At 42.1% G+C, this 19,179-nt stretch overlaps 2 protein-coding genes across 7 annotated transcripts in view; one reads left to right on the top strand and one right to left on the bottom strand.

Annotated features, from left to right (window-relative positions):
* Positions 1-12,722, bottom strand: part of ENOPH1 (enolase-phosphatase 1) — a 35,565-nt gene extending 22,843 nt beyond the window's left edge. Inside the window, exon 1 of the mRNA XM_004324391.4 lies at positions 12,373-12,722. Coding sequence (XP_004324439.1) covers positions 12,373-12,456 — 84 coding nt within the window. The 5' untranslated portion in view covers positions 12,457-12,722. The remainder of the gene's footprint in view (positions 1-12,372) is intronic.
* Positions 12,723-13,438: 716 nt separating this feature from the next.
* On the top strand, positions 13,439-18,678 carry HNRNPDL (heterogeneous nuclear ribonucleoprotein D like). Of its 6 annotated transcripts, none has more exons than XM_004324392.4 (8): positions 13,439-14,040; positions 14,833-15,001; positions 15,101-15,262; positions 15,752-15,883; positions 16,030-16,144; positions 16,670-16,840; positions 17,176-17,268; positions 18,423-18,678. In XM_004324392.4, exons 1-7 carry the CDS (start codon positions 13,598-13,600, stop codon positions 17,244-17,246), a joined length of 1,263 nt encoding a protein of 420 aa, XP_004324440.1. In that variant the 5' UTR covers positions 13,439-13,597; the 3' UTR covers positions 17,247-17,268; positions 18,423-18,678. The 6 variants fall into 6 exon arrangements, with proteins under 6 accessions (XP_004324440.1, XP_019788371.1, XP_033713071.1 ...); XM_019932812.3 differs by having other exon boundaries at positions 17,641-18,678; XM_033857180.2 differs by lacking the exon at positions 16,670-16,840.
* The last annotated feature ends 501 nt before the right edge of the window (positions 18,679-19,179 follow it).

The following is a 19,179-nucleotide window of genomic DNA, read 5'->3' as shown; positions in this document are numbered from 1 at the left end:
GCCAAAAATCTGAAATCATAATGTTGACAGGGCCTGATTCCCTTCAAAGACTCCAGGAGAGGTTCCATTCCTCGCCACTTCCGTTTTCTGGTCTTGTAGCTGCATCGCTCCAATCTCTGACTTTGTGCTCACACTGCCTCCTCCTTCTCTGCGCATCTATCTTCCCTGTGTCTCTTATAGGACACTTGGCATTGAACTTAGGGCTCACCAGATAATCAAGGGTGATTTCTCCATCTCTGTCAATACTCCTTTTTTCCAGTAAGTTAACATTCATAGGTTCCAGGGATTAGGAAATGGATATCTTTTGGGGGGCTATCATTCAGCCCACTACAGCTGGCTTATTTTATCATCGTATAATCAATATTGTATTTCCAATTAGGAACATCACCGTTTTTGAAAGCAGATTCTAATAAGACATGACAGACTAAATGACTATGATGTACATTTGAAGACTGTATAATAATGCCACATGTTTTAATATTGAGGGTGAATGCTAATATGAAGTATGTTACTGGGTTACATTAAATTCCTTGAATGCTGTTTTATTTTAACAGAATATTGCTTGATAAAAGAAAATCATTTTATTGTCCAAAAAAAAAAAAAGGTTTCACTGCTGGTACAAAGTAAAGCCTAGACTCAACCCCAGGTCTACTGAATTCTAATGCCTGAGCCTATCCAGCTCTGGGGGTGAATGACTTCGGGGAGCACAACTCATTAGGATCATCCAAATCCCTGGATAGTGATAATATATTCTCTAGAGAAACTTCTAATACCATTTTTCTCAAAGAGATTTGTACTAAAAAGAATGAGAGATTTTGGTTCACCTGGCAGTTCTGTAACAGTTCTAATAAGTAGGAATAATATGAGTAATCGTAGTAATAGTGGGAATAACTGCCAACATTGACTAAGCCCTCACTATTCCAGGCACTCGTTCTACAGTCAATCCTTAGTGATCTCATCTAATCCATGATTTTAAATACCATCTGTTGCTGATGACCCTCAAATCCATAGCTTTAGCCTGGACCTCTTCCCTGAACTCCAGACTGATTTTTTCCAGCTGCCTACCCCAGATCTCCACTTGGATGTCTGAAACTCAACTCTTGCTTCTAGCCCTTAACCCTACTCCTCCCACATCTCCCCCATCTCAGTAAGTGGCAGCTCCATCCTGCCAAGATGCTCAGGCCAAAAGCCTTAGAGTCGTGCTTGACTCCTTTTTCTCTCACATGCCACATCCAACCAATTCATCAGCAAATGAGTTAGCCCCACCTACAAAATACATCCAGAATCTTATCACTTCTCACCATCTGCCACTGTTCCCAAGGCACTCCAAATTTACTCAATGAATTGATTAATGAATGGCCTGAATTATGTCATTTCAATCCTCATAATAGCTCTATGAAACAAGTGCCCTTATTTCCTCCATTTCACAAAGGCACATAAAAGTTAAGCATAAATTAAGAAACTATGGTTATAGTTTATCAAACAGGTCTTTTTTTTTAGTTTGAAGAGTCAGATCCCCAGAACCCGATCATCCCAGGAAAAGGGATCTAATTAGCTTACTGGACCCACACAAGGTCCGGGGCAGGAGTCAGCCAGCCTCTCGGAGCACACCACGTTAGCTGCCAAGCACCGATCTAACCATGAGCTCCTCTCTCAAGTCCCACCCAGGCCCCACTGCCAGGATTACCACTAGTTTCCAAACCACATGTGCTAGTCTCTCTCTACTCAGTAAAGGGTATCAGCTCCACACTTTTTAGACTTAAGAAAAGGAACTTGTTAGAAGGTCACATAATGAATCATTGAAAAGAAAATCAAGTTAAGAAATGAACCGCTCACGTACATACCCAGAAGACAAAGAACCCTTTTCTGTATTAAAGAATTCTGTGTTTGAAAAGAAATCCATGCTTCTGAAATGGAGTCCCCTGGGAAGGGTCCAATGAGTTTCCAGTAGGGCCTCTGAGGACAGAGCTACCAACTTTCCACACAATGCAGAAAGGTGATGGAGAACCAGGTGCAAGAGGGTCAGGGTGGCTTGGCTTCCACCCCTCTTATGACCCCTACCTGAACCAAAACCAATTTTGAAAATTAAGTGAGTTAATAAATGTGAAAATCTAAAGTTTTATACAAAAATAAGCTTTTACTGTAAAAAGAATACTTTTTTTTTTTTTTTTAGTGAAGGGGTGACATGGGGTGAGCTGTAAGGATGGAAAATTTTAAGAACCATCAGACAAGGTAGGACTTTTCAGAGCTAAACACAGGATATCCTTTAAAAGTTTATCTGAGCAAGATAAAGGCTTATCTATGTATTTTCAAAACAGGGGTTATTTATTAGAATTGGTACCTTTTTGGGGGTCAATGTGACTACATTTCTTTCAAGGATCTAAGTGACTTTACTGTATGCATAGGGAAAAAAATCAGGAGGAATGTTCACCAAACTCTTAATGACTATTGCTGGGTGGTAGGAGCAGAAAGGGCATTCATTCTCTACACTAAAATCTTCTGTAATGTTTGCAATTCATAACAAGTGTGAATTAATTTTTGAGGAAAAATTTTGGGGAAAAAACACTTCCCTCTATGCTCACATTAACAGATACAAGTTTCCACAGAATAACATATTTAGCTCTTTAAATACTTAAATTTAATTGTTAATCAAAATTTTTTTATGGTTTTTAATTTCCATTGTTAACTGACTTCTCTCTCTAAAACTAAGAGGTTTTAGAAATCTTGGGTCAATGAATATTCTAATGAGACTCTAGAAATACATCAGTTAAACTGCATACTGTGCAAATAAGATAAAAGTATCACCTTGAGGAAATCTGAAATAGCAGGGATAGCAGAAGTGGGAGAAGCAATACCAGCCATTCCCAGACCCATTCTGGAATGCATCATATCACCATCAACAAGCATTTGCTGAATGCCTTATGTGCAAGTACTATGCCAGGCTCTGCTTTCTGCCCTTAAGGAGCTCTCTCAGCATCGCTGGAAGACAGCACACACAGACACCACCACAAGGCAGCATCTGCTACAGTGGCAAATACATGGCCCTGCAAAGGAGGGAGAGAGAGGATTTTGAAATTCCTGCTTAAACAGAAGTCCTGTGAAAGCAGAAGCAGGTCTTACCTGTGTATTCCCATAACCTAACGCAATAAATATGTTTTAAATTAATAAGTACATGGAACCAACTTGCACTTGGAGAGGAAAAAGTATGACATCCCAAGCTGGAGGAATGGTGGTGGCACGAAAGTGTGGCATGACCCAAATGGGCATGTTCAGCTATTAAAAAAAAAAGTGTAAAGAAAGAGAGGAATAGAAAGTTGGAAAACCCAATTCACTGAAGTTGAGGAGTTGAAACTATCTTTGAGCCAACAGGAAACCACAAAGGATTCTGATGGTGCAAAGACAACCTGTTAATGTTCCCGTCTTCCTTACTAGGTTCCTTAAGGATGGCAGCAGCATCTTTAAGGATTTTGGTTGCCTAGCAGAGCCTGGCACACGATAGGTATTCAAATAAATGTGAGGGAAAAGAAGGGAAGATTGATTAGTCTGGAAAGATTATGCAAGTGCCATGATATGGAAGGCGGTAGACGAATAAGAGACCAGAAATTAAGGCCGGAGGTGTTTTCTAATCTACCTCATGATATACTCAAACCCAATACAGTGATTCTCCAAAGGCTCCTCCCCTTGTCTCAAGTTGAATCAACAAAATTCCTCTCACATACCACCATGGGTATATCTCCCTTTAGGAATCCTGAGCAACTGGGAAGGTTTGGGGAATGTTGATCAACCCATCAACAGCTACTTATCAAGGCAGTCCTGCCATTCCAGTGCCTCCTCAAGTTCTCTGAGGTTAGCCAAGTTCTGCATCTCGTTCTTAACTTATATCTGGCCAGGGCCATAAGGAACAGAGGCGGAGGTAATCACAGCGGGTTTCAGTAAATGTTAGTTCCCCCTTTTCCACAATGACCCTTCACAAGCACTTTCTGTCTCCACCAAACAGTCTGATATTTCCTGCATTATAATCAGTGTTTCTACAGGGCTTTATATTTTTCAAAGGTTTTTGCACTCTATCTCAATCTTCATCACTACCTTATAAGCATGACAGATCCTACTACCCCATTCTTGAAGATGAAAAAGCCTAAATCCCTAGACTGAATGAAGCCAGGGAAGATGACACAATTACAGTTACTAGCATCAATAATAAACAGCACAAGTGGAAGCAAGCTTGTGGTTGCTGTCCCTTGTGGGTAGTCTTCTAGCAGTTTCATATTGAAAGCAGAATGATAAAACTTACCAAATGGATATTTAACTAAAGTTGGGAGATACTATCAGACAACACAAGCTCTCTTCTTAGAAAGACCATAAAATTAACATAACCGTTTTCATGAGAAAAAAAATGTCAATTTCAACATTTCTTGATTATTATCTTCCAAAATATATCGTTAGAATATAAGAGGACATAAAAGAGTAAATTACAAGTATTGTTAAACAATCAAGAATGTATTAGCTATTTCTAAAAGTGCTTTAACATAAAATATCAAGATATTCCAAAGAAATTCATTAAACAAATGTCAGAAAAGCATACAAACATGATTCTGCTGTTAATTGAATCAATATCTTTATCATTTTGATTTTCAATTACTTCAAATAAATATTATTTGTAGGATCAAGGATTTGTCTGCTTAATTCATATTTTCTAACACAGAACGTTCAGTTTGTGATCTCTTCTTTTCCCTTAGTCTTGTTCGAACCTTGCCAAATATCTTTTTCTTTAAGGTAAAACTCCAGTCCCTTAAACACTGTCTTTACCAACCTCCACACCACCACAATCCTTAAGAGAAACACAATCTTTAAAAAAAAAAAAAAAACTGTCAATTTTTAAAAAAATTTATAGATCCTATCCAGTACCATAAATAATAAATTTCAAGACAAAACTGGAGCTACTATAAAGCCGAACTCTGATGTAGCCAAAAACCTGTAAAGGGATCTATTAGTCAGAAATGTTGGTGCTAGCCAAGTGTGGCAGAGAGGAAACTGCCCCCTACCCTCAAATGTACATGTTCCTAATCCCCAAAACCTATAACTATGTTACTTTACTCAGCAAAAGGGGCTGTTTTTAAAGACATGATTTAAATTAAGGATCTCAGGATGGGGAGATTACCCTGGATTATCTGGTTGGGCCTGATATAATCAAAGTCCTTGCAAGTGAAAGAGGGAAGTAGGAGTGTCAAAGTCAGAGAGTGAAGGACCAATCTGAAGATACTACTCTGCTGGCTTTAAAGACAGAGGAAGGGCCCAAGAACCAGGGAATGTGGGTAGCCTCTAGAAGCTGGAAAAGCAAGGAAGAGTTTTCCCCTAGTCTCCAGAAGGGACACACCACGCCAACACCTTCCTTTTAGCTCACTGAGACCTATTTCAGAGTTGTGACCCTCCAGAACTGTAAGATGATAAATCTGTACTGTTTTAAACCACTAAACTTATGGCAATTAGTTACAGCAGCCACAGGAACTAATACAGCAGGTTAAAGCAAGGCACTACTCACCTGCCCATCTGCCAGGACACTTAGAGCCTTATTCTTCAGGTCCCTGTTGTACAGACATTCAGTGAAATGTTTCTACTAACAAATTATCTAGAAAATGACATAAGATGGTGGTAGTGAGGGAGAAGAGGGAGCCGCAGAGGAATTTTGGAGATCTGTCAGGAATTTTCAGGCCTATTATCTTGCTTCCCTATAAGTACACATAACTCCTTTCTATTTCTATTATTAAGAAAGTTGTTTTTACAGTTCAATTTCTGGAAGACAACTTGCAAAAGCTGGGGAAGTGGCCACTTGCTTAATGGTTTGTTGTCTACCAGTTTATTTCATCATCTTGCTCTCCTTTATCAATTTACTTGACTTTTGAGGGCTTTTGGTTCTGTTAATGATAGACCTCCCCTAATTCACCTACACCCTTGGGCTGCTCTATCACCTCCTCTGAGCCACTGGAAAAGAGGAGTGCTAACAGACCTCGGCACAGGTAGAACTTACGAATTTGTATAAAGCCTAACTACAGGGACTTCCCTGGTGGCACAGTGGTTAAGAATCCGCCTGCCAATGCAGTGGACACAGGCTCAATCCCTCGTCTGGGAAGATCCCACATGCTGCGGAGCAACTAAGCCCGTGTGCCACAACTACTGAGCCTGCACTCCAGAGCCCGAGAGCCACAACTACTGAGCCCATGTGCCACAACTACTGAAGACCATGTGCCTAGAGCCCATGTTCTGCCACGAGAAGCCACCACAATGTGCACTGCACTGCCTGTGCACTGCAACAAAGAGTAGCCCCCGCTCGCCACAACTAGAGAAAGTCCATGTGCAGCAACGAAGACCCAACACAGCCAATACATAAATAAATAAAATAGATTTATTAAGAGCAAAAAAAAAAGCCTAACTACAGAGTTCAGTCCATAGACCATAGTATCACCTGGGAACCTGTACGAAATTCAGCATCAAGTTCTGTTCCACATTATTCAGCAATAAAAAAGAATGAAATCTTGCCATTTGTGAAGTGGATGGACCTAGAGGGTATTTTGCTAAATGAAGTAAGTCAGGCAGAGAAAGACAAATCCCATCTGATTTCACATATCTAAAAAACAAATGAACAAACATAACAAAACAACAGAGTCATAGATACAGAGAAGAAATAGGTGGTTGCCAGAGGGGAGGGGGTTGGGGGATTAGTGAAATAGGTGAGGGAGATTAAGAGGTACAAACTTCCAGTTACAAAATAAATGAGGATGAAATGTTTAGCATGAGGAATATACTCAATTATATTGTAATATCTTTGTATGGTGACAGATGGTAACTAGACATATCACGGTGATCATTTTGTAATGTATAGAAATATCTAATCACTATGTTGTGCACCTGGAACATAATATTGTAGGTCAATTATACTTCCATTAAAAAAATATGTAGACACTGGGAGGAAATGCATCAAAATGCAAACAATGGTTATCTCTGGGGGGTGGAGATTATGGGTGATTGTTAATTTTTACTTTATGCTTTTATGTATTTCTAATTGTCTGCAATGAACACATATTGCTTGTAAAATTAGAAAGAAAACAATAAATGTCATTAAAAATGAAAAAAAAGTTCCTTTCCAGATCTTCTGAATCAGAAATTACATTTTAGACAGATCTCTAGATGATTTGTAAACACATTCAAGTCTGAGAAGCACAAAGAGCCATTGGCAAGGGTACTCACCATGACCCACTTACTATATTTTAGGGACAAATATTCTAATCAGATTCATACTTTCAGTTAATGAGAGGTTCTTAATTATTACAAAGATTTTATTTCCAAGCACAAAAAGTTTTCCTAAGGCATAAGTGAAAAACATGCCCCCGCCCCTGCTAGTACCCCTGCCCACTACTCCTGACAAGATTTGTTGAGATGGTGGATGAAATAGTGATTGTAAGGCCAACTGGCCCGAGGCAGGGGAACACAATCAGATTCACAGGTTGCATCAGACCGAAATTCTCTGGACCACCCAGTTCCAGAAACTGCCCTGGAGACATTCCGGACCACCCAGTTCTGGGGACTTTGAAACCAGCCCAGCCTTCCCGCCTTTTGAGGGGCGGGACTAACGGTCCCTCAGGATACCCGAAAAGACCACCAAATAAGGAATACCCTGCGCCCTCCCAGATTCACCACACCCCTTTCCCTTCTTCCCCTATAAAATCTTGCCCAACCCTCGCCCGGGTGCGACTTCTCTGGCCCCTTTCTCTCGGACCAGTGAACCTCGCCCGGGAGCGCTCCCTAATAAAGTTCACTTGAAGCTTTCCTCTGTTTCGCGGTGCCGTTTGTTAAGATCCGACCTTACAGTGATGGAAATATATTTATTTTTATAAAGTTTTTTCAAGGGCTAAACATTCATTAAATATTCACAGTAGCCTTATGAGGTGGATATCCCCAAAGTACAGTTGAGGGAATATGTACCTAGACTCAGAGACATTAACTAACTTGCCATAGATCATTTAGGGAAGAGCCGGAATGCTAATCAAGACTTGCAGTCTCCAAGCCCATCCTTATAACTACTACTCTACGAAGCCAATCCTCATTATTTAAAGATTCTGTATTTGCAAATTCTCCTACTCACTAAAACTTATTTATAACCCCAAAATCATTACTCACTGCACTTTCCCAATTTTTTGAGGACAGGTACATACATGAGCAGAACAGCTAAAATTGTGAAAAACCAGATGTACATGTTCCCAGTATGTGATGCTTTGCCTTCTTATTTCACCTCTCATATTTTAAACAAGTACCCTTTTCAAGGTCTACTTAGCACCACATTTTTCGCATTTTGTGCTTTTTGTTGGTGAGTGTGCAGTTTAAAATGGTCCCCAAGCAAAGTGCTGTCTAGTGTTCCTAAAGGCAAGAAAGCTGCCTTACAGAGAAAACACATGTGTTACATAAGCTTCGCTAAAGCATAAGCTATAGCGCTACTGGCAGTGAGTTCAATGTTAATGGATCAACGATATATATTAGATAAGGCAAACAGAAACACACATAAAACAAGGTTATGTACTGATCAGCTGACAAATATGCTGTGACCAGAGGCTCACAGGAACCAAACCCTGCATTTTCTCTAGGGGCAATGATTCAGTGTTTGCTAAGATGGCGTTCACGGTAACTTCACAGAACATAACTGCCGCAACTGTTGTTACATGTACTAACTTGACATGTAATGGCAGGAAAGGCACCAAATTATAGAGCATTTTCAGAAACAAGACACCATTTTCTCCAACTCAAAAACAATAGTTGAAGGTTCTTGACAGGATAACCCCAAGGACTGGTAATGGTGTTATTTCATAGCTTACAGACTAAAAACACCGGAATAATACAATGCACAAAGTCAGAAAATGAATATTACATCACACAGACAAAGATCAAGCAGTGGCTCTGTGAGGTGCATGCAAGATGATTCAAGGGGAGAAGGGAAGTGAATACAATAACATTCATTTACACTTATTTAAATCTCATCTTTAAATTCCAATTTACTTTACAACTTAATAGTACAGTAATATGTGTACACAATAAATTCTATTGGTAGTGCCTGCCTGCTCCAATTCTGCTGATGATGTACAAGACCAAAAAATGTTGGGAGATCACCACTGTAGAGAATCAAAGTTAGCGCTTGAAAAGAAAAGAAAAACTCCAGAGGCACACGTCCTGCAGTGGGCTGGTGGCTTTGAGGACTCGCATGCACTGGGAACCATCTATTGCTGCTCTGTCCCCAACACATTGTGAGGATCCTCACAAAGATATCCCTCCAGGCATCAGTTGATTCATATGAGAAATTAATTAGCTGGTTGTGACACTGATTAGATGATCCAAGCTAGGAACCCTTCGCTTTCTAGAAATTTGACCAAAGAAAATAAGACATAATAGCAGGAAGTAAAAACATTGTTTATTGTTGCCCGGAGCCCAAAGGCTGAAGGCATGCCCTGATAGAGCAACAGCCTGTCCTCAGAGCACCCAAACTGGGAGGATTCTATGGTATCCCATAAGATATCCAGCACTGTTAGTGTCATCTTATATAGTTAAGTTGCATCATATACACATTCAACTCTAAGTGCTCAGCAAAAAGAGAGAGAGAGAGAGAGAGAGAGAAAGGGAAAAAAAAACACATAACCAGAGCTGGCAATCTGTCTGCCATTCTACTCAATGAAGTGTTCTGTTCCCTTGGACAGTCTCTCAGTTCCTCAGTGTCTCTTACAGCATGAATGGTTCATTGTGAGGCTAAAGTTTGACACAATATATTTTTCATCTACATCACCTAATCCCAAACCAACTTCCTCTGATACTCAAAGGAAGAAGCAGGGATACGTTTCAACCCTGAAGGAAAAATGGCTGCATATGACTTACTGAAAGACGGAATCAATCTCCAAAGAGAACTGATTTCCTAAGGGTAGTTCAAGGGCAATTTTTGAAAATACTCAACTTTCACAGTGTACGCTGACTGTAGAAGCAACCCCCCAGATAAAGTGAGACTCAACTATAGTTATTCTGTTCCAAGGGCTCACTCTTATACCTACCACCTAGAGGTGGTGTATATTGAAATTTGCTGCCATATACTTTTATGGTATTTCTTACTGATTAAAGTGCTCTCATACCAGCTGTGTCATTTAACACCCACAAGGCCAGGCAAAGAAAATGGAACGAGCACTGTGGTTCCCATTTCAGAGATCGAGTGCAATAATGGAAAGAGTAAGAGTTGAGTCAGACAATTTGGTTTCAAATCCCAGGCATACTGTTCAATTTTTCAGAGCCTTAGTTTCCTATCAGTAAAATGCAAAGAGTACACACACCTCACCAAGTTTTTGAGGATGAGTCAAGTATACAAGCTGCAGGTATACATTACTCAATGTTTCCTTACACCATTCCACAGGAAGGAGGGCTACAAGTTCACACACCTAATGTGACTAATAAAGCCCAAGTAGAACAAACATCGCCCAATTCCCAGCTCCATGCTCAGAGGTCCAAGAAGCATATAACTTAGCATCTCTTTAAAAAGTGTTCAAAAAGATAGAGATACTCTGGTAAAAGTTTTTCTGGTTCAAGTAAATTTGTGACATGCTAGTCTCTTTAAGGCTCACAGTGTGTGTGTGTGTGTGTGCAAGTGTGTACATGATATAAAGGCTCTGAGAAGGCGTGCAATAAAGAAACCTGGTTGAATACATATAGAACATTCCCCCAAAGTGGATTTAATAATGGAAACCTTTTCTGCATAATTACTAAAAACAGCCACACAAACATAATGTTCTTCTGAACATACTTTTAGAAACACTGGTTTTGGTAAATTAATGTATAACAAACGAACAGACAATTATATTGTAATAGATTAATATTAATAAAAATAATAACAGATTATAGAACAAGGCACAAGAAACTACCCTTTAAACAAGACCCCGAATCATTTTTTGGCAGTCTGGTGTCAAATCCAAAAAAAAAATCTATTTGGGAATTCCCTGGCGGTCCAGTGGTTAGGGCTCCACACTTCCACTGCAGGGGCCTGGGTTCGATCCCTGGTCGGGGAACTAAGATTCCGCAAGCCAAACAAAACCAAAGAAACAAATCAAAAACAAAAAAAATCTATTTAGATCATCAAGGCATTTTTATTCTCAGAAAAATCTCAGGATAAGTCTTTCATAAACAAAGATTCCAAGAAGTGGCTCGTGTCATCTTACAGAAGACATAGTGGGTATAAAAGGTGAAAGAGACACATAATGTTTTGTTACAAAATTGATTTGCATGAGGTATCTTACTCCCTAAATCAACTTTCGAAGAACGCTACATATACCATATAACAACTACCTGTCCTGTCATTATCCCTGGTCTCCTGATAACAGTGGCAAGCAAGAGAAAGCCAGAATGGAGATAGTGACTTGTAGACTATAAACCACAAAGATGAGGAATCCTTTTTATCTTTGAAAACTACAAGAAAGCAGTTATTATTTTTCCTACTTTGTACTTTCCCTCCTTTCTCGGTTATTACTGCACGCAAGCACTTCTAGTGAATACTTTTATCTTAAACCTCTAGAAGTCAAATAAGAGAAGACCAGGCCCGAGGAATTCTTTAAAAAATTATATTAATATTTGATATTTACTTATCCTGGCAAATACAATATATATATAAAAAGAACCTGCTCTAATGCAAAGTTGTAAGTTTGTGAACTAGGTATAGACAAGTGTTGGTTAGCACTGACATCCTAGGAGGAAGGCTTTTGGTAAGAACTTTAAGCTTCCATGGTTTTTCGAAGAAAATGAACGGAATCTAGACGTTTGCTAGCCTAGTCCAGTAACATACAGTGTGCATTTCGGCCACTAAGAGCAGGAGTGGGAAAGGGCCAAGAGCAACCATTACCGCCTGTCACCAGGGGTACCTGAAAAGTCATCTTCATCCTTCAGCCTTCCCATTTTACTAGACTAGAAGCCTCAAGGACCACTAGATCGCGGCCGCCGCCACGCCAGGTCCAACCCGCCACGAGGCGGAAGCTCACCAGCGAGTCGACGCGGCGCACACCTGCCCGGCGGGCGGCGCCCACAACGCTTCACCTTGCTGCGGCGTACCTGCCCTCCTCGGCCCTTCTTCACCACCACCTCCATCCCTTCCCACCTGCAAATAACCGAGGGCAGGGACGCGGGAAGGTGAAGACGGTGAGGAAAAGCATCCCCGCAATCCGCCGCAGACTACCTCCTCCCATCCCAGAGCCGCTGCAAAGCCACATCGTTTCTCCCACGCCTCTTGTCTCTAGTGCAAGGTCTGCAATAGTTTAAAATTTTTGTTTTAAAGCACAAGTAACTTCCCCGCTCCCTTCCGCCCCTCACCTTCACGAAAGCAATCGGGGTTGTGGTACCTTCGATATCTAACAGGATCACAGTGACTTCGGCAGGCACCGAAAGCACAACCATTTCCCCACCGGCTGCTACTACGAGAATCGGCCTACTGGTAGGGAGGGCGGAGGGCCGTGCCGGCTGCGCCCAGCAAACTGCTGGGCTTCCGACAGCCCCGAAAAGAGTCCCGGAGCGCACAACCGCGCGCGGCCTGACGCACGAGGCGGAGAGGACACGTCGGCGCCCCTGAAAATAGAGAAACCCGCAGCACAGGGACCTTGAACTCGCAAGCTGCCCGGGCCTGGAGGCCTAGACCACGTGGGCAGGGAAATGGGGCGGTCCTCGCGAGGTTCCGATGGGGCGGGGAGAGGTAATGGCACCGACGTCGATTGGCCGCTAGAGGGCCTCTAACCCGATCAGTCAAAATGGGCCTCGCGTGGGCGGGAACAAAGAAGCGAACGCGGGAGCCCGGTGCGCGGGCGCGCGCTCTCCGCAGACTGGTTGAGCGAGCGGGAGAGGCCCGGGGCACGTGCAGACGGGAGCCCCGCGAGTGGCGCGCCGGGGATGTGAGTGCCCCTTGCCCTCTACGGCACCTAGCCCCCTCCCTGCCCACGGCCTCCGCTTTTGCATTTTTACAGTAATCCGACTGGGCCCGCGCCCCTCCTCCCGTCAGCCAGCGAAAGAGGCCGTTTGCATCCCGGTCAGCCTGACTGCGTTGGCCTCGGTTCCGGCCCAGCGGCTAGGGAGGCCCGCCGCTCCCCCTCGGCCCGCGCGCCTGTAGCGGCAGCGGAAGAGGCCCCCGCGCCGCGCCGCTGTCCGGAGGGGCCAACGTGCGCCCGCTTCCTGTTCGGCTGCTTCCAGCCAGCTCGAGGACAAAACACGCGTGCGCGCGGCGGACGGCAGGGCGCGCTCGCCGCCTCAGCCACCAGCGCTGGGCGCAGTCCGCCTTTTTCCGGAGCAGCGCGGCCCCGGTGCCAATCGATAGCAGCAGCTCCGCACTGGGGGACCGAGGGCGGAAAAAGGCGGGGTTGACGGCTCTTTGCTGGGAGTGGGCTGGACCGGACGCCAGAGACAAAGGCTCTCAAGGCAAGAGGGGCTGTGACGCTGCTCGGGATTTTTGACCCAGGACTTTTCGCCCCTTCGTTTTTCTCTTCTGACGCTCTTTTCCCAAGCCCGCGTCCCTTCACCTGCGACCTCGTTCCTCAGCGGAAGGGCCGCGATGGAGGTCCCGCCCCGGCTTTCCCATGTGCCGCCGCCATTGTTCCCCTCCGCTCCCGCTACTTTAGCCTCCCGCAGCCTCTCCCATTGGCGGCCGAGGGCGCCGCGGCAGCTCGCCCCACTCCTCCCTTCGCTCGCTCCCAGCTCCGCCCGGCAGGGGGCGCGCCGGGCCCAGCGCCACGTCACCGCCCAGCAGCCCTCCCGATTGGCGGGTGGGGCGGCTATAAAGGGAGGGCGCAGGCGGCGCCCGGATCTCTTCCGCCGCCATTTTAAATCCAGCTCCATACAACGTTCTGCCGCCGCTGCTGCCGCGACACGGATTGCACGCCAGCGCTTCCCGGCCGATAACTCAGCCGCTATGGAAGACATGAACGAGTACAGCAACATAGAGGAATTTGCAGAGGGATCTAAGATCAACGCGAGCAAGAATCAGCAGGATGACGGGTACCGCACGCTTCTCCTCTTTCCCCCCTCCCCCAGCGCTCCGCATGCACCCCTTCGTCCCTCGGGGGCCGCGTGCTGCCCCTGTTCTTTCCCCAAGTCGATTCCCCGCGTGCCCGTTGGGCCTCACTAGGTTGGAGGGAACAGGAAAGTAGGAAACGGAGGTGGGGCGGTGACTCGAGAGGCCCGCGGGAGGTGGGGGAAGGGCAGAGGGGTTGGAGGCGGAGGGCGGCGGCGTTTGTGTCCCGAGTGCGCAGGCGCGCGTGGGGCCCGAGGGGGAGGGGCCGGCCGCGCTGTGCCCCATGCTGCAGCTGCAGCCGCCTCTTCATTGTGTCTGTGTTACGGTTCCGCGCAGTTTTCAGGGGGAGGATTTAGGGAACTTCTGGTTTGGGAACCTGTAGGCGACTGGTACCCAGATTCCCAGTACGTCTGATGATGAGTTCTTTTAGGTGGAACGTTGGCTTGATAGTTGAGGAAGACGGTGAGCCTCAGTTGTGTGGGATCAGTATAGAAAGTTGGATTTTCTAGTCGGGAACAATCTTTACCATGTATTGTTGGCCTCGTTTAAACTTGGCATTGTGCAGTGAGGAGAGCAAGGTGTCCACCGTTTTGAATAAGTGAGGAACTTGGGGATCTTTGTGGTCTTCGTGTGTGTCTGTAAACGGGTTAAATTATTTGTACATCAGGATGTATTTCCCCATGCTTATTTTATACTTTTATTTCGTAAACGTAATTTAAGAATTTAAGTAATCGTTGTAGTTGATGCTAACCTTAAAAAACAACTTTTATTTCTAGTAAAATGTTTATTGGAGGCTTGAGCTGGGATACAAGCAAGAAAGATCTGACTGAATATTTGTCTCGATTTGGGGAAGTTGTAGACTGCACAATTAAAACAGATCCAGTCACTGGAAGATCAAGAGGATTTGGATTTGTGCTTTTCAAAGATGCTGCTAGTGTTGATAAGGTAGGAACATGTTTCGCATTGTGGTGCTTTTGTGTGTTTCTTGCAAATTGTTCAGAGGGTTGCTTGTATGTTGTCAGATTAAATAAATCTGTCTTTTAGGTTTTGGAAATGAAAGAACACAAGCTGGATGGCAAATTGATAGACCCTAAAAGAGCCAAAGCTTTAAAAGGGAAGGAACCCCCTAAAAAGGTTTTTGTGGGTGGATTGAGCCCAGATACTTCAGAAGAACAAATTAAAGAATATTTTGGAGCCTTTGGAGAGGTGCGCTCTGCTTTTACGTTTACGTGTATTTTCATTTGATGTGTTTATATAATGTTTATCCCTGATCCAGTTCTTACAGAGCAAACTCAATGTTGGATGAGGGTGGGATTAAATTACTGCTCAAGTCCCTTCCAGTCACCGTACCTTAATCAGTGCTTTCCGTGTTATAATGGAAACTAGTGTCTAATGGAAACTAATTCAGCAAAAAGAAGGATGCTTTGGTGTGGTTAGGGTTTGGATTTATTAACTAGTGGCATCTGTGGAGTAAGAAATGGTATAAAATAAGGTTTTACTCTCCCTTTTCAATGCTCCATAGATGAAACAGATCACTCTAGTTTCATGTGGATAATAAAGCAGTGGTTTATACAGAAGTTATTTCGTTAGAATGACATGTTATGTTGAAGCTTGAAAAGGACTTGTGGCATTCTAAAACATCTTGGTAGCTTTTTACCATTAGTGGGTGACCTTGAGTGTGTATCTTGATTTCAGATTGAAAATATTGAACTTCCCATGGATACAAAAACAAATGAAAGAAGAGGATTTTGTTTTATTACATATACAGACGAAGAGCCAGTAAAGAAATTGTTAGAAAGCAGATATCATCAAATTGGTTCTGGGAAGGTAAAGCCATTTTGATTATAGTAAATAAACAATATCCTTTTCTTTTCTTAAAGTGAAATTTCTCAACCTGTTTTGAGAAGAAAAACAATGGCTTGACATTAGAATATTGGTAATAATTCTGTTTGCTTTTTAAATTTTGTTTTTAGTGTGAAATCAAAGTTGCACAACCCAAAGAGGTATATAGGCAGCAACAGCAACAACAAAAAGGAGGAAGAGGTGCTGCAGCTGGTGGACGAGGTGGTACTAGGGGTCGTGGCCGAGGTGAGACTTAATTCCTGGGCAATGACTCAATGCTGTAAGCTATAAACTGCGGAATATGAATAAGCCCATAGGAAAGTGAAGCCAAATTTAAACTGTTACAACATGGAAACTGCTCAGCTTAGTGGGTGGGCTTTTGTATTTACTGGTTTCACCTCTTCAAACAGTGGCCACTCTGACAGTGTCATTACTGATGGGAAAATAACACCATTAAACGTAATTAAGATTACATGGAACACTTTGGCCTGATAGGTTTTCTAGGGCAGGAGTCCTTGTTTTAAAGATAAACACTCTGTCTTCTCCTTTGTCCTGATTTTTCATTGAATTTCGGAAGCCTGATACTGGCACAATTGGACTTTCTGCCCCCTTTTTTATGCCAACTGTAATAATACTTTCTTGGTCAGTTAGCAATATAGGTATCCATTCTGCCTTTTTAAGATTTGCAGAGTGAGGGACAGGAACGCATCATTTTATGTTAGGATTGGGGGTCAGAAGTTGTTTCCTAACAATCATTGTGCATTGTTTCAGGTCAGGGCCAAAACTGGAACCAAGGATTTAATAACTATTATGATCAAGGATATGGAAATTACAATAGTGCCTATGGTGGTGATCAAAACTATAGTGGCTATGGCGGCTATGATTATACTGGGTATAACTATGGGAACTATGGATATGGACAGGGATATACAGACTACAGTGGTAAGAATATTTAACTTAATTTCATAAACCAATGGTACTAAAATTCGGTGTTTAAAGTACAATCCCATTCTGAGACTCTGTGTGGGTGTTTTCTATTTCTTGAAGTGTTTGGAGTTAAATTTTTGAGACATTTAATAGTCATGGGAGCTTATACTGATAGACTTCAGTCATTACAAACATTCTAGAATGTGATATGTGACTAGTTTATAATGACTTTTAAAATATCTGGTTATTTTAATTGCCATGGAGGATTTTGCATATTTAATAGTTTTTTAAATATACAGTGAAACCATTTCATTAAAAGCTAAGCATAATCTTTTGTTTTTTCAAAATAGGCCAACAGAGCACTTATGGCAAGGCATCTCGAGGGGGTGGCAATCACCAAAATAATTACCAGCCATACTAAAAGGGGACGTTGGAGAAAACAGGTGTGTATAAGAGTTCAAGACACCAGTGGAAATTCTAATTTAATTTAAAGATCAATAGACAAATGAAAAATAAGTGAAAACAAAATATCATGTAGCGTGTTTTTACTAAATTGTTAATTTTTTACTTGCTTTATGAACCTGTTTTGCCTAAAGTGTCTATAGATCTTTAACTTTAAAGTTTTATCTCACTTTCTTTAGTATTACAGAAAAACTTAAGAGTTTTTCTGTTTGCTTTGTGTACCAGGTGGTCTAGAGGAATAATTAAACTTTTTTAGAACTATTAACAGGTAAAGTACTGAAATGGGTACAACTTAAGGAAAACAGGAATGTTGTCTTCTAACTCTGACATTATACCTTGTTTGTACCCGCCAGCGGGAACTTCATTGCAGGCCGTGTGTCACCCTGACCACGTCTATCTCTGGGGGTCGCACGTTGCGGGCAGAGCGCAAGGCATACACCAGAAAACGCTGTCCTGTGGTATGGTCTCTTCCAACTTCATGTACCAGCGTAAAGATTAAAGTGGAAAACTTCAGACTTTGGCTTCTTTTTTAATCTTTTTGAAGATTAAGTGTCTAAACTTAACTTAAATGGTTTTTTACAGGAGTTAAAGTACATAAATGCCTTTTTACAGCTTAATCATTTTGGTCTTCTGTTTAGTGTTGTATTTCAATTGTGGAGCCTCATTTTAAGTGTTCATTTAAGATTTAATGCTTGCTTTTTCTTTTTATAGCTAATAGTGAAATCTACAAACCAAAACAAGAACTTTAAAATCTGGGATATAAATTAAAGATCATATGCACACAGAAATTTGTTTTCTTGTAATACAAGCCTATTAGAAATTCATGTTTGTAATAGCATTGTACGTGGCTTACTAGAGATGTTTCTAGTAGACCTTGAACCTAGCACAGTTCAACCTGTGAATATGGGAAGACTGCATTCCCAGATTTTCTAAGTAAATTTATTTTAATATCATTTGGGAACTTCAGGGTGAATTTATTAATTACCCGAACTGCGTTTTGCCAATGAATTTGCATGTGATCTTTAATTATTGAAGAAAAGAATAAAGTGAGAACTTAAAACAATTCATGAAAGTGGACCTTTGAAAGCTTGTCAGAGTTGCACAAATCTAATTGCCATTTTGTTTTTGTTTTTAGGAAGAGATTGCTAAAGTAACCCATCTTGCAGGACGACATTGAAGATTGGTCTTCTGTTGATCTAAGATGATTATTTTGTAAAAGACTTTCTAGTGTACAAGACACAACTGTGTCCAACTGTATATAGCCGCCAATTAGTTTTTGTTTTTACTTTGTCTTTTGCTATCTGTGTTATGACTCGACGTGGATTTGTGTTTATACAAATTTTATTTGTATGATTTCATGTTAAACCTCAAATAAATGCTTCCTTATGTGATTGTTTTTCTGCGTCAGGTACTAAATAGCCCTGTAAAAGTGTAATTTTAAATAAGCAATAATTAAGGCACAGTTTATTTTGTAGGGAGTGTTGATCCATAGGGAGAAACTGTGGTCCTTTACAAATAGCCAGCTACAGTGTCTACTCTGTTCTCTTTTTGTTAGATGTATTCTGTGTTGTAAGGCTTCATTTCCCTGTTAACTGAGGCTTCCACATACCTTTAAGTAATGTTGTTTTCTCTTTGTGTATCTGGAGACTTTGTCATGAAAGTTTCTGTGGCGTAGTTATAGTGTTGTGATGAGTGGAAGCTTTCTAGTAGACCATAAATCTTCTGGTTATATTTTGAAAAGTAACTTTTTAATGGCACAAAGCATGCTGGTAGCTCCTTTTATGAATAGAAAATATTTTGCTTTGCTCTTGTCTCTGGAAAGGCATTTGTTACGACTTGCTGTATTCAGTGGTCTGCTAGAAAGAGCTTTGGCTAATCATAATACCATAACT

The sequence above is a fragment of the Tursiops truncatus genome, chromosome 5 (genome assembly GCF_011762595.2).
Source record: "Tursiops truncatus isolate mTurTru1 chromosome 5, mTurTru1.mat.Y, whole genome shotgun sequence".
Lineage (NCBI taxonomy): Eukaryota > Metazoa > Chordata > Mammalia > Artiodactyla > Delphinidae > Tursiops > Tursiops truncatus.
Note: the sequence above shows the minus strand (reverse complement) of the source record. Positions and strands in the feature narration are given on the sequence as shown.